Genomic DNA, 13,988 nt, shown 5'->3' with positions numbered 1-13,988 from the left:
ACACGTACAAATCAGCGTGGTGTTGCCCTGCTCCCCCACAACTATGTTGTTCTACTTGCCACTAAAGAAATACTGAGTTTTGATAATTTAATTTTTATTGGAAAGAAATTTGTATTAGAAAGATAATTTAATTTTTATTAGAAACTTGAATCTCAGTTTATCAAGTTACTAAAATCATACAAATTCATTGTTTAGTTGTTTATTATCATAGATGTCAATTTAGCAAAACTTTGAACAATTCAAATGAGTGAATGTATAAAACACTATGTTTGATCCTTACGGAGCATACAAAGATGAGGAAGACAGTGCTTACTCCTAATTTTTAGAATTTACAAAAGAGAGGAACACAAAAATATGAATTAAAATGTAATCAAATGTCGCTTTCTTGGGAAGTCATTTTCTTACCACTCCCATCTGTCAGCAAAATTGGTTGCTCCCTCTTCTGTGATCTCTCTGCATTTACGTAGACTGCAATTATCATTGTTTATGTATCTGTCTCACACTATACTTTGCAATCCCTAAGGAATTGGACCTGAAGAACAAACCTTATCCTTGCAACTTTAAGGGCAAGCATGGTTACTGGCCTATAAGAGTTGTTCTACAGATGTCTAGTGAATGAACAGATAGATGGATTAAAAACAGTAATAGCCAAAGGTTAACTACATTAGACACTATCTAGCACTACTTTAGTCTTTGAAATAAACTCAGGGGTAACTGTATTTATAAATATTGACTCTTTCAGTCTTCATAATACCTCTAGGAGTGATTATCTCTGTTCTATAGTTATAGATACTGACACCCAGAAAGGTTCATTGTTTGTGGTTATTGAGATGGTAAGTAATGGAGCCAGGTGAGAGGAACTAAGGAAGGAAAGAACAAAATAAATAATTTTAAAAGTTTAAATGGAACAGAAATATAAACTAATTTCTAAGAGAGCTGGTAAAGGTGGCATGGGAAGAGGGATAAAGGTAAAGTTTCTTAAAGAAGGGTCTTGAGGAAGGAAATAATTACTGTAGGTATTCCAGGCAGAAGGAATAGTATGATTAACTGACACAGAGCAGAAGGGAGCACCCGGTATATTTAAGGAATGGCAAAATGAGTAGTTACCTAAGCTGAGATATATATGTTATATTCAACCATTTATTCAAGAAACATTTATTGATGATTTATTCTGGGCCTATGGGAAAATAAACCTACAAGAGACATTTCAGACCAAAGAATGAAGGGTTTTGAGTGCCAGCATAAAGATCTGTACATAAATCAGCAAGTGCTGGGTTGCCATTGAAGATAAGTAAGCAAGGATGAATGTAATTCATTCTGCACCTCAGAAATATTAACCTTGCAACAATGGATGGAATGACTACAGTAGAGGCTTATGAGTTTACTTAATAGAGAACTACTGTTTTCTAAGTATGTGGTAATTGTGACAGTCTCTTCAGACAGTAGCTCCTATAGAGTGGTGGGCAGGGAACCAGTGGCAAGGGAATGTCCATAATTTGACACCTGACAAACACATGCATCAGAGAGAAGTTACAGAAGAAAATGGTCCCCATTAGAAGGATCAAAGTAGATAACATTCCTATGTTCACAAATTCTTTTTATTTAAAAATACAAAAAGGCAGGAGGGATGTGTGTGGTTTTTGTTTTATTTTTATTTTATAGAAAAGTCACTGTGTAATGATTCTACTTGTAAATGATCTCATTTTCAATGTGAAAATATATAAGCAGCTTTCTAATTCCTAACACATGCCTAAAGACCTGAATCAAAAATTCCTATTTTCTCAAATTCTGAGTTCACATTCCTCTAGCCAATGATGGAACCCTGGCAGACCATTAGTAATCTCAAAAGAAAAAAAAAAAGGCACACAATAAAAAAGTACTAAAAACAGAAGAATTAAATTGTGCTTGCAGCGCTGCTGCACCGCCTCTAACTTGCCCAGCTCCAGCCAAAGGAGAAGGGGGGTAAGTAAGAGTTCTCTACACCATGGCTCCTAAAAAGCAGACTGCCAGCAAATCCAACACTTCTAAAGCACAGAGGAAGCAACCTGATACAAAAGCTGCTGACAAGAGTGCACCCCCTACTGGAAGGGTGAAGAAACCTCATTGTTATAGGCCTGGTACTGTGGCACTCTGAAATTAGATGTCATCAGAAGTCCACTGACCTTTTGATTCTCAAACTTCTTTCCAGTGGCTGGTGCAAGAAATTGCTCAGGATATAAAAATATATTTGTGCTTCCAGAGTGCAGCTATTGGTGCTTTGCAGGAGGCAAGCGAGGCTTATCTGGTAGGCCTTTTTGAAGAACCAGTGTGTGCTATCCATGCCAAACGTGTAACATTTATGCCAAAAGACATCCAGCTAGCATGCCTCATACATGGAGGACATACTTAAGAATCCACTATGGAGGCGCCTGGGTGGCTCAGTCGGTTAAGCGTTCGACTTCGGCTCAGGTCATGATCTCACAGTTTGTGAGTTTGAGCCCCGCATCGGGCTCTGTGCTGACAGCTCAGAGCCTGGAGCCTGCTTCACATTCTGTGTCTCCCTCTCTCTCTGCCCCTTCCCTGCTCATGCTCTGTCTCTCTCTGTCTCAAAAATAAATAAACATTAAAAAAAATTAAAAAAAAAGAATCCACTATGATGGAAAACATTTCATTCTTTAAAAAGAAATTCTCCTCTACAAGTTATTTGTAGTTCTGAACTTTTTTTTTCCCAGAGGGTCAAAATGCATATAAGTATATGATTATAAGTGAAAAAATAGGGGACAGAAATTAGGTACTGACAGTTTTTCCACTTTCATTTGTGTGTCAATTTTTAATATAAATATGGGGACATAAGGCATTAATGCGAGTCAAAATGTTTCAGTGGACAAGTTTTGCAGTTCAACTTTATAACAATAGTAAATAAACCTGTTAAATTTTTCGGGACAATGCCAGCATTTGGATTTTTAAAAAACAAGTAAATTTCTTGGGGCACCTGGGTGGCTCAGTCAGCTGAGCATCTGACTTCGGCTCAGGTCATGATCTCACAGCTCATGAGTTTGAGCCCAACATTGGGCTCTGTGCTGATGGCTCAGAGCCTGGAGTCTGCTTCGGATTCTGTGTCTCCCTCTCTCTCTGCCCCTAACCCACTCGCATTCTGTCTCTGTCTCTCTCAAAAATGAATAAACATTCAAAAAAAATTTTAAAAACAAGTAAATTTCTTACTGACGGCAACTAAATGGTGTTTGTAGCATTTTTATCATACAGTAGATTCTAACCATTCACTATACTTTTCTGAGTTGTCCTACATGCAAGTACATGTTTTTAATGTTGTCTGTCTTCTGTGCTGTTCTTGTAAGTTTCCTATTAAAATACATTAAACTATAGGGGCGCCTGGGTGGCGCAGTCGGTTAAGCGTCCGACTTCAGCCAGGTCACGATCTCGCGGTCCGTGAGTTCGAGCCCCGCGTCAGGCTCTGGGCTGATGGCTCGGAGCCTGGAGCCTGTTTCCGATTCTGTGTCTCCCTCTCTCTCTGCCCCTCCCCCGTTCATGCTCTGTCTCTCTCTGTCCCAAAAATAAATAAAAAACGTTGAAAAAAAAAATTTTAAAAAAATATAAAATACATTAAACTATAAAATATTGTTTTTAATAAAATAATCCTGAAGGATTTTTCTTTCTTTGTACAAGCATTATTAAAACTTGGAATTTTTAAAACTATGTATATTCAAATTATCTGCATTATAATAAATAAGGTGTCTAGACATAATTCAGAGTGTTAAAATTATTTCTACTCTCTGGAATCCAAGAGCGTCCTTGTTAAAGTGTAAAATGAGATTTCGCCTACTTGCAACTCCTTGTTCTCACAGCTGAACTGTCACAGCATGAAAACATTCCCCTACTGCTGCAGCTTTAGATACCTATTTCCCTGGTGAAAGAGTGCAAAAGGAACTGAAAGAGTTATTGACAATTCATACAGTATCCCATACCCCATTAGAGTACAACTACAAGCAAAGAAAATATTTTAACTCTGAAGGGAGATGGAACAACAATGTTTTAAATGATTGTTGACTTCACTGAGTAGCACTGAAAATGTCAAAAAAGTGTAGTCTATCAGATTGGTAAGAGACTTAAGATTATACAAGAATCTAATTATAAGGAGTCTATTTCTTTGTCCTGTTTGCTAAGTCAAAGGTTAATGAGAAGTACGCTAAAGAAAACATCTTCTGTGTTATTGCAAAAAATTTCTCATACAACATAAAAATGTAAATGAAAAAAGTATTTTAATCTAGTTCTCCATTAACTTTTATAAAAAATAGCTTGTGAGGTATAATTTACATGCTATAAAATTTATTCATTTTTAAATGTTCAATTAAATGATTTTTAGTAAATTTATAGAGTTGTGCAACCTGGCCATGATCTAATTTTAGAACATTTGCATCATCTCAAACCCATTCACTTCTTGATCTAAGATGTTTCCATAAATTCATGGAAGCCACTGTTTATCTAAAGCTACTATATATTCAAAGCCACACAAATATCTGCAATTGAGCAGGAAAAGCGCAAACTAACCTCACTTTTAATGACCTTTATAATCAATCCTCTACTCTGGCACTGGGAAGAAAATGTTCAGGTGCTTTCTCTGAAAGTTAAACCATTCTAAGTATTAAGTTATGGCACACTGTGTTGGAAAGAAATTAATTATATTTTTGTTGGTAACACATTTCAGGCTGTTTACACAGCTGACATTTCTCAGCTGTACCCAATTCATGCCCTAAGCTGTGAGGACGATCTTGTTTTGTAGCAGATGCCTCCACTTGAGTGATTTAAATAAGTATAAAAACACCATCACCTGCAACAATATAGATTACAAGCACCAGCTTTATGAGTTTTCATAATCCTAATGAAAGAAAGGTTTCACAACATTTATTTGCCTAGAATCTCCTTAGAAGACTACAGTTATAAGCTATTTTTGCCAAAATTTAAGTACTGGAGCTAGTGGATCTGCTATGGCACCAGTTAAAAGCAGCCTGGCCCTGAACATCTTTGTTGTATCAAATCATACAGCTCAAGGCAACATCCTGCCAATGTGGCAACATTTGCTCTGGGGAGGTGTGGGCAGGCATCACTTCACAGGTTCTGGGACAAGGTGCAAATATGAATAATGAGGCAAAAAAAAAAAATCAAGTCTCTTAATGGAGATTCCCTCTTGTGTTAGCTGTGACTTAGATACAGCATGAGGTAGTATTATAGTCTTGAACGATGAGTTTAAGCTGCTTTCTATATTCTCCTATAGGAATGAAATTGTATTAGAACTCTTTGGTAAAAAATTAAATGTTATAACAATCATTAAAACATGGGCCTCATAAAAGACTGTGTCAATTTTCTTCAATTATTTAACACCTAAGATGTATAAGGCATGATGCTATAGAGCAATTCACTACTATAATACTAACAATTTTTCACTAAATTTTCCACTAAATTTGCCTATCACTCTTAGAACTTGCATCTGAAAAGTCTATTTCAGTCTGGTTTCCACAAAAATGGCACCTCAGGGCAGTTGGCTTTTCAAATCCTATGAAGTCCCACATTTCTGGACTTTATTACTTTGTGTTCTTGCTCTTCAATCAGACAATTATTTTTACTTTAAATTTTATATTACAGAAATTTCCAAATGTATATAAAAGTTGAGAAAACAGTATGATAAACTGAATGTACACATCATCCAGCTTCAACAATGATCTATAGGTAGCTAATTTAGATTTACCTATATCTCCACTTACTCTCCCAACCCCACAAGTTATTTTGAAGCAAATCTCAAATACCATTTCATTTATATAACCCAGCAAATTCTTGCATGTGATACTTTTCTGAGTTAATATTATATGTTAATATTAATTGTAATAGTGACTCATTTATTGAGTGTCTACTTTGAGCCAGGTACTGTATATATATTATCACTAATCCTTCTTATAATAAAACTGCAAATTAGTGAGGCAACTAAAGCTCAAAGAATTTAAGTGACATACTCAGATCTTAATTATTTTCTTTTATTAATGTTATGATTTCTTGTGGCAGGTTATAAAACAATGCTGAGAACATTTCTGGTTTCTCCATGTCTCCTCAGGTAAACAGAAGGCTATCTTTTATGAACATTACTCTCTTATTTTTGTTAAAAATAAACATGGCACATTTTCTGTCAGATGTGTCAAATTTTCACCAACAGGGAAAAAAACAATCCAAACTAAAACCAGCAACCACATCCCTACCCCTTAGCCATGGAAAACCAGCCAATAATTCTAATGATTTACTATATCAACATTAAAATCAGTTGCTTAGAAATAAATGTGCCTAGGGGCGCCTGGGTGGCTTAGTCAGTTAAGCAGCGGACTTTGGCTCAGGTCATGATCTCACTTTTTGTGAGTTCAAGTCCTGCGTCGGGCTCTGTGCTGACAGCTGAGAGTCTGGAGCCTGCTTCAGATTCTGTGTCTCCCTCTCTCTGCCTCTCCCCTACTCACACTTTGTCTCGCTCATTCTCTCAAAACTAAATAAACATAAAAAAAATTCTTTAAAAAAAAAAGGAAAGAAATGTGCCTATATGTAAACAATTTTTTTCTGGAAGGATTCACTTAAAAATTTTTTTCTCTATTTTCCGATTACTTAAAATATTTTTTTAATACTTATTTTTGAGAGAGACACACACTGTGAGAGGGAGAGGGGCAGAGAGAGAGGGAGACACAGAATCTGAAGCAGGCTCCAGGCTCTGAGCTGTCAGCACAGAGCCCGATGTGAGGCTCAAACCCACAAACTGTGAGATCATGACCTGAGCTGAACTCGGATGCCTAACCAACTGAGCCACCCAGGCGCCCCTATTTTCTGATTATTTTTAAAGTTTCATAACCTATAAAGCATTTTCCAAAGGCACAGTGTTTAAACTATGGAATAATTTAGACTCAAGTGGCATCTACATAAATTATTTAAAAATATTTCTATCTTCCACAAAATGTATGATGTTGGTGCTGAGAGAGAAGGAGTAATTATTATCCAGATGGAAATGTAATATTTACTAGATAATACAATATTATTATTTGGGTATTTATTATTGTAAGATGTTTACAAGGTCTCAATTTCTTTGCAGTCTGATTTATTATACACGTTAGAGTTAACATCAAAATTCTTGAAACATTCTCATTTTTCACTTTTTTTTTTTTAAAGGGTGTCTGGTTAGAACAGCCAAGAACATGGGAAAAAGTGGCCAAAATGTAATTACAATTGGCCTCCTTAGACAATAAAATTTACTCTCTTGGAAAAGAATGATCACTGCAAACAGTGTAGATAAGAAAGGTTTCAAAATTAACAATAGGATAATCATTGTAAATAGATATAATAATAGGTAAAAATAATAAACTAAATCTTTTCCTCCAGCTTGTTATGCTGGTGAAAATTATGGGTATGTTTAAGAATAGAGTGCCATCAATATTACTACACAAATTAACTTTTTTAAAAAGTATCAATCTACTATGGGAAATGTAGTTTTAAAACTAAATATGATTAGGTTGATTTTGAGACATCTGTAATTTAGGAAAAACTATTTTGTGTTTGGGATATTTCATTAGGAATGTCTAAATACATTCTTTTTATCAAGGAAAAAATTAAGTCAAATCAAGCAGCATCAAATTCCTGATACTGATACTGTAACATTACCAAAAGAATGCTGACGTTACTTGGTTTATGATATGTGTTCTGCAAGTGACCTCAAATTATTAGAACTCATTTTCACATTATTTGATTTCTAAAGTTCTTTCAGTGGAATATTCAAAGCATTTGATTCTGCTTTGTGATAATCACAGCCAATTAGACTGAAAATGGCAAAAGAGAGAAGAGAATAAAAAAATGACAACTCAATGGTCACTTACTGAGTCATCTGTGGCAGAAGCTGGCCAGCCCTCCCATAACTGATGGCGAACGGGGATACTCGTAAGGTCATACACATTTCTCTTTACCTATACAAAGAAAGAGATATCACAATTAAAATAAGGTTTCCATATGACTTATGATTGTTGCCACTTACATGATATACATTGTATTTCCTTTTTCTTCTGGATTTGAAACAGAATTTGAAACTAGGAAAACAAGAGTCAGAAAAATTTTGTAAAAATAATCTAAACCAAATTTAAAAGTAGATCCTCAATGAAAGCTAGATGAAATAGTAGTTCAAGAAACATCTCCCTCTGCAGTTGTTTTTATATTCCTGAATGGCTTCAAGTTTCTATTCAGTCAAGAAGCTTCAGGTACACAGTTTTCACCTCTCATGGACCATAATTATAAATGTTAATAATATATTAAATTTTTAAATGACTCATGATGTGTAATAAAAAAAAGATATACTTTAAGTTTCTATGTGGGAGAAAGAAGAGAGTAGTTTTTGTTTGTTTTGTTTTTTGGAGAGGCCAGGAAGAAAAACCTGAAGGTTTTGACTGTTTGATAGAAGTTTCACAGATATAAAACCACAGTGGGGCGGGGAGTGGGGGTGCCTAGGTGGCTTAGTAGATTAAATGTCTGACTTCGGCTCAGTGTTACGACTTCGTCATGCTCTCACAGTTTGTGGGTTCAAGTCCTATGTTGGGCTCTGTGCTGACAGCTCAGAGCCTAGAGCCCGCTTCAAATTCTATGTCTCTCTCTCTCTCTGCCCCTCCCCCGCTTGTGCTTTTGGTCTCTGTCTCAAAAACAAACATTAAATTTTTTTTAAAAGATATGAAAAGACAGATTATTTCTTTGATCTCACCCCAAATTAAAAACTACTTCAACAGCATATTTATTAACTGAGAGCCATCCATTAACATACTATTTAGGGTCTTCCTGAAAATTGCCTCTCAATGATTCTTTTTAAATACTGTTAAAGATGAAAAACTATTTTTCTCAACATGCAACATTATGCCTTTTCATTTTAAAAGGACAGGAGGTAAGTAACTTATCAGAATAAAGTGTTGGAAGGTTAAACTCTATGTTACCCAGTAATTAAGAGTTGTCATACTGGTCTTCAGCTTTTCTTCTAAACCGGTTACAGAAATTCTGTTTTATTCTCAATGTACAAATTTAAAAAAATGACAAATCCTAAGAATGGAGAGATCATCCATCTTCATTAACTCTTCAAAGTTAGTTATGGGATTACCCGACTGTAACAAATGAAGCTAGTATTGAACATAATCTGTTCAATAATACCACTTCAATATAGAAAACAAGCAGCATTCGTTCATGTTCTAAAAATGCAGAAACCTAAAGTATCATGTTGTCTAATTACAGCATCTTGTATCACATTACTGTTTATTATACACAAACACATCTAAGTTATCCTTCCAGTGAAATAGAGATATATATTCACCAAGGAAAAGAAAAAAACAAAACAAAAAAAACATGGAACTCAATCTATTTTTATCTCTAATGTACACCTGTGAAAAAGACTATGTAAGTGAGAACTGAGGAGCTTGAGGGCATGGTTTGGTCCCCACTCAATTCAAACAAACAGCTTTTTTCAGAGGTTCTTAGCAATGGCCTTTCTACCATGCAGTATTTTGTTTATGGTCAGTCACATTAAGTTTGGAAATTTTCGTTAGTTATTATCAACCCAACAATACAACCAAATGCAACTGGATAAACTTCTGACCACTTCCACTAGCTAAGATTATTTTGTCATGCTTAAGGAGAAAGGTGTTCCATAAATACCTATTTATTATTATATTATCTATTATATTAATAAAAGAGAGGGAAAGGACAGAAGAGGTAGTCTGAAACTTTATGCCTTAACACAAAATTCCTTTCTTAAAGTTATTTTTGAATTATGTTGTCTAGATACACTAAGTTTCATCAGCTATTTTTGGGGGGGGAAGGCAAGACAAGTATTTACATCTGTTGGAAAGGTGGCAAGTCTACCCCAGCTTTGGAGAGTATACACAAATACTACGGATTGAGTATATAAACAAATAACTCTGGAGTGGGATTCTTTAAATTCCACCTTAATTCCAAATCACAACAATATGGTATTATGAAATAAACAGTATTTTTCTTCTTCTATTAACTCATCTGTAACTGCACTGAAATGAATAACATTCCTTTGCTATTCTAAGCCTGAAAAGCATGTTCTGGCTATAGTGTTATGTTGGTATAAAGCACAACGCCAGACTGATGTGCTGAACAAAAGTGATCAAAGTTAGAGTAATGTTAGACATTGCACAAGTATTTGGCTTCATTGTTCTTCCCAGAATGACATCTGTTAAGCAACTTGTCATAGAATAAACTGGTTAATGCAGACAGACCTTGGCTGAGATGGTACAACATAAAACATATTAGGCTAATGTTTGACTGTTCCAATAAAAAAGCTAAATTGACAGTTTCTGAGATTTAGTGAAAAGAATCATGTACTAAACCACAACCACTAAGCAACAATTTAAGAGAAAACAAACTAGTTTTCCAAAAATAATTCTGTATTTTATCAAAGCTGTAACTATAGACAAATTTTACCATTATATGAAAGAAAGATAAGTGATATGATAGCAAAAGTACAAAATGAGTGATGCTTTTACTAATGTAGATACTGAAATTCTAGTATCTTCATTGATAGTTTTATGGAATTAAAATTTTACACCACAATCTTGCAGAGAAGGAAAAAATCCCAAACGTACACAAAAGTTAAAAATTATTCTTTTAAGAGATTAGTATTCTAGGAAACCTGAATAACAAAATATAGCTGTGTATAAAATGATGCAGATGAATTTAAGGTCATCACAAATCAAATGAAGAACACAGAGTTCTCTCAGAGAGGGAAGGAGGACAGAAAAACAGAGGAAGGAGAGCAAGAGATTGTGGGGACAAAGGCAGGACTACAGGGAAGGTGGAAAGGGGACAGGGAGGAACAGAGAAATTGAGAGTGACTAATTTGAGAGATTGGACAGCACTCAAGAGAGGCAGTAAGAGCACACACAGGTTAGGCTGCTGTAGCTGGCATCCCCAGCTGCCATTATTGTGCTACTTCTGATGGAGTTTCATCTTTAGAGATTTGTGTTAAATTCCAGTTAAGGACAAGTGGCACTTCACAGGGTAACATTTCCTAAGGGCCTTTTTGTCTTACACATTTTCTTTGATCAGCATTGGCTCAATATTTTGCTGAACCTTCATAATCTTTTCAATTCTGGTTATACATTAAGCTCTAAATCTATGAGATTTCAGGCTGCTAAACTATGCAAATGTTTCAATTAGTTCTGAAGAAATTTAATAATTGCTTTGATTACCAGATGAATATTAAAGCTATGTTGCAAACTATACTGTATATGGATCAAGTATTCTAGATTGACAATAGACTTTCCAGAGTTTGGAGATTTCTAGATTTCCTAAAAGGATAGTTTCATTTCTTCCCATTGCTTCAGATAAAATAGTTGTGACTAAGAAAAAAGATCAGATAAATTTGAAATAGTACAGAATATACTACTGATTTGTTTACTTGCTTTTCATTATTAATATCTGTTTATTATACTATAATTAATGTAAAAAGCTAAGCAGTGATCTTGACTTCAAACTTCACTATTTCCTCAATGTGGAAATTTCAGTGATAAACACAGCACTGGGGAAAGATCACTTTATTATGAACGCGTTTAATATAAAATTAAACATGATAATCATCTCCCACAAAGTTTTCTTTTGAGTTCCAAAAATTTTCAAACAATTTTATTTTTTAGTTAAATTTTATCAGAATTTCTTAGAAAAGAATTCTTAGGAAATTATTCTGCTTAAAGGCTAAATTGTGAGTCTCTAAGATTAGCTTCAAATGAGCTGTTTGTAGGTATTCAAATTGAAATATAAAAAACTTAGTAGATAACTTGTCAGCCTTAATAAAATCATTCTTTGTGTGTTAAATGTTGATCAAACTACTGAAAAACATTTCAGAGAATTTTAAATGTCATTCCGGTATTATCCAAGTGAAAGAAGATTCTGATAGAAAAGTCACAAGGTTTGAGGTATTATGGCATAATGAGAAGAGAGAACTAGATTTCTAGTCCTAATGTTGCTCAGCTGTTATTGTGGGCAAGTTGGTGAAATCTTTCTGAGACTTAGTTTATTCAATATCAGAAGAGAATAAAACAAGATCACTTCTAATTTTCAAAGTTCTAAAATCCTCTGATTTTGTGACAGTATTGGAGTTAATCCTAGGAACAGGAAGAGCTAAACATATGTAAGACAAGCAAGTAATGAGGGAAAGTTTAAAATCATTCAATGCTAGAATACAGAAGAAAAATAGTAAAAAGTCAATAGATCAAAAAGGAAAACTGTAGATAATTTCAGGTAAAAAACACAAATATTATATATAATAAGCATATTAGGTGAATTTTTTCCTTAGATGAGAAAAGTCTGAGCTTTTGCTTTTATCACACTAAAAAGTCTACATTTTTTTAAAAGGCCACATAACATTTTCCTCTCGTGAGATTCATTTAAAAATTAAGCCTGTCATGTTGGTTTCCCATATAACTACTCCATGAACCAAATGTTATCATTCAGGCTATGGATTTGCCAGACTACTACTAACTAAAACAGTTGTAAAGTGCTATTAACTTATGTCAACATCTTTAAAATTTTGAAATCTGGCCCAAGATTCTTAACATATCAAACATTTTAATAAAAATAGAAACAAAATAATTGCCATGGGATTAGAACAGCTACCAATTTATGAGCATTCTACTTCTCACATTTTTTGAATTAAGAATACTATGGCAGATTACAACTCTTACCAAAAGGCACCCTGAAACTACAATCATTCTCTTACCAATATTAGAAAGCCTTTGGTCATATTAGAATGTGAATTTATCCAAATTTTAAATATATCAAACTTTGAACTCCAAGTATTTCACACTATCAAATGATGCTCTGGTTAAGAGTTTGCTAAATAATAACTGCACTGAAAAAATAAGAATTTGTGTGTGGGTGTTTAAATCAAAATAAAGCATACAGACTAGGCTTACTTCCAGTTTCCTAGCAATCTTTGGTGCTCTGAAAGGCTTATACTTAAAAAACCAAATCATTCCTGATCCAGACTGGGTTTTGTACACATACTTCATATCTAAGGACTTTTCTTTTTCTTCTTCTTTTCTTAACATATTATATACTCATCCCAGTTGCAGATGGATTTGTTTTACTAAGATGCAAGTTAAAACCCTCCTAAAAACCCTTCCTGAACAAAAACACTTGAAACCGGATGGTGCAAGGGGAATGAGAAGGTGGCATCAGTAATCAAATGTTAATTAGCAAGCTTTTTTCCCCCTTCCCTCAGGGCTGGCCTGTGTTGGAGAATTCAAATCAGAAATCAATGCTCCAAGTGTTTAACTATTACTTCTTCTCATTAACCATTTAAAAGACTCAGCAATTCTCTCCTCATAAAAACAGTAACTGGAGACATTTCTTTTTCTCAAATACCATCTTTCCAGAAAACAATGAAGATGTTGTTTGAAGAAAACTATAAAATTGAAGTTGCTTTCAATTAGGCTTTGAACTAACTGTATTCCGCTCTTTAAAACATCTTTTGGCTCTAACTGAATTCTTCGTTCTAACAACTGTAACTAAGTTTTGCTTTGTATACCATACTTAAAAACTTATTCCACTTCTTACCTGTCAGTAAGGAAGTTTGACAACTGGCATTTTAAAAGATTACTGGGAATGATGACAATCAAACCAATCAAATATGGAAATGCATCTGAATGCATTTACTCGGAAATGGATTTTAGCCATCCTGCAAAATTACCAAGGATAAGATTTAACACTTACATTAGAAAAATGGTTATATTCATAATTCCCTTTCCTAAAATTTTGGTGTGGGTGAAAATGATGTAATAATTGCAAAGTTAGGCCATATTTTTTTTTCAATATATGAAATTTATTGTCAAATTGGTTTCCATACGACACCCAGTGCTCATCCCCAAAGATGCCCTCCTCAATACCCATCACCCACCCTTCCCCCCCCCCCCCCCCCCCCC

At 34.5% G+C, this 13,988-nt stretch overlaps 1 protein-coding gene and 1 pseudogene across 6 annotated transcripts in view; one reads left to right on the top strand and one right to left on the bottom strand.

Annotated features, from left to right (window-relative positions):
* FAF1 (Fas associated factor 1) overlaps nucleotides 1-13,988 on the bottom strand; it is a 527,970-nt gene that overhangs the window by 221,852 nt on the left and 292,130 nt on the right. For all 6 annotated transcript variants that reach the window (XM_049618584.1, XM_049618586.1, XM_049618589.1 and 3 more), the window contains one exon: nucleotides 7,890-7,976. In XM_049618584.1, coding sequence (XP_049474541.1) covers nucleotides 7,890-7,976 — 87 coding nt within the window. The remainder of the gene's footprint in view (nucleotides 1-7,889; nucleotides 7,977-13,988) is intronic.
* On the top strand, nucleotides 1,985-2,789 carry LOC125913469 (histone H3.3A-like; annotated as a pseudogene).

The sequence above is a fragment of the Panthera uncia genome, assembly GCF_023721935.1.
Source record: "Panthera uncia isolate 11264 chromosome C1 unlocalized genomic scaffold, Puncia_PCG_1.0 HiC_scaffold_4, whole genome shotgun sequence".
Lineage (NCBI taxonomy): Eukaryota > Metazoa > Chordata > Mammalia > Carnivora > Felidae > Panthera > Panthera uncia.
The sequence above is the reverse complement of the archived record's forward strand: the minus strand, read 5'-3'. Positions and strand labels throughout refer to the sequence as shown.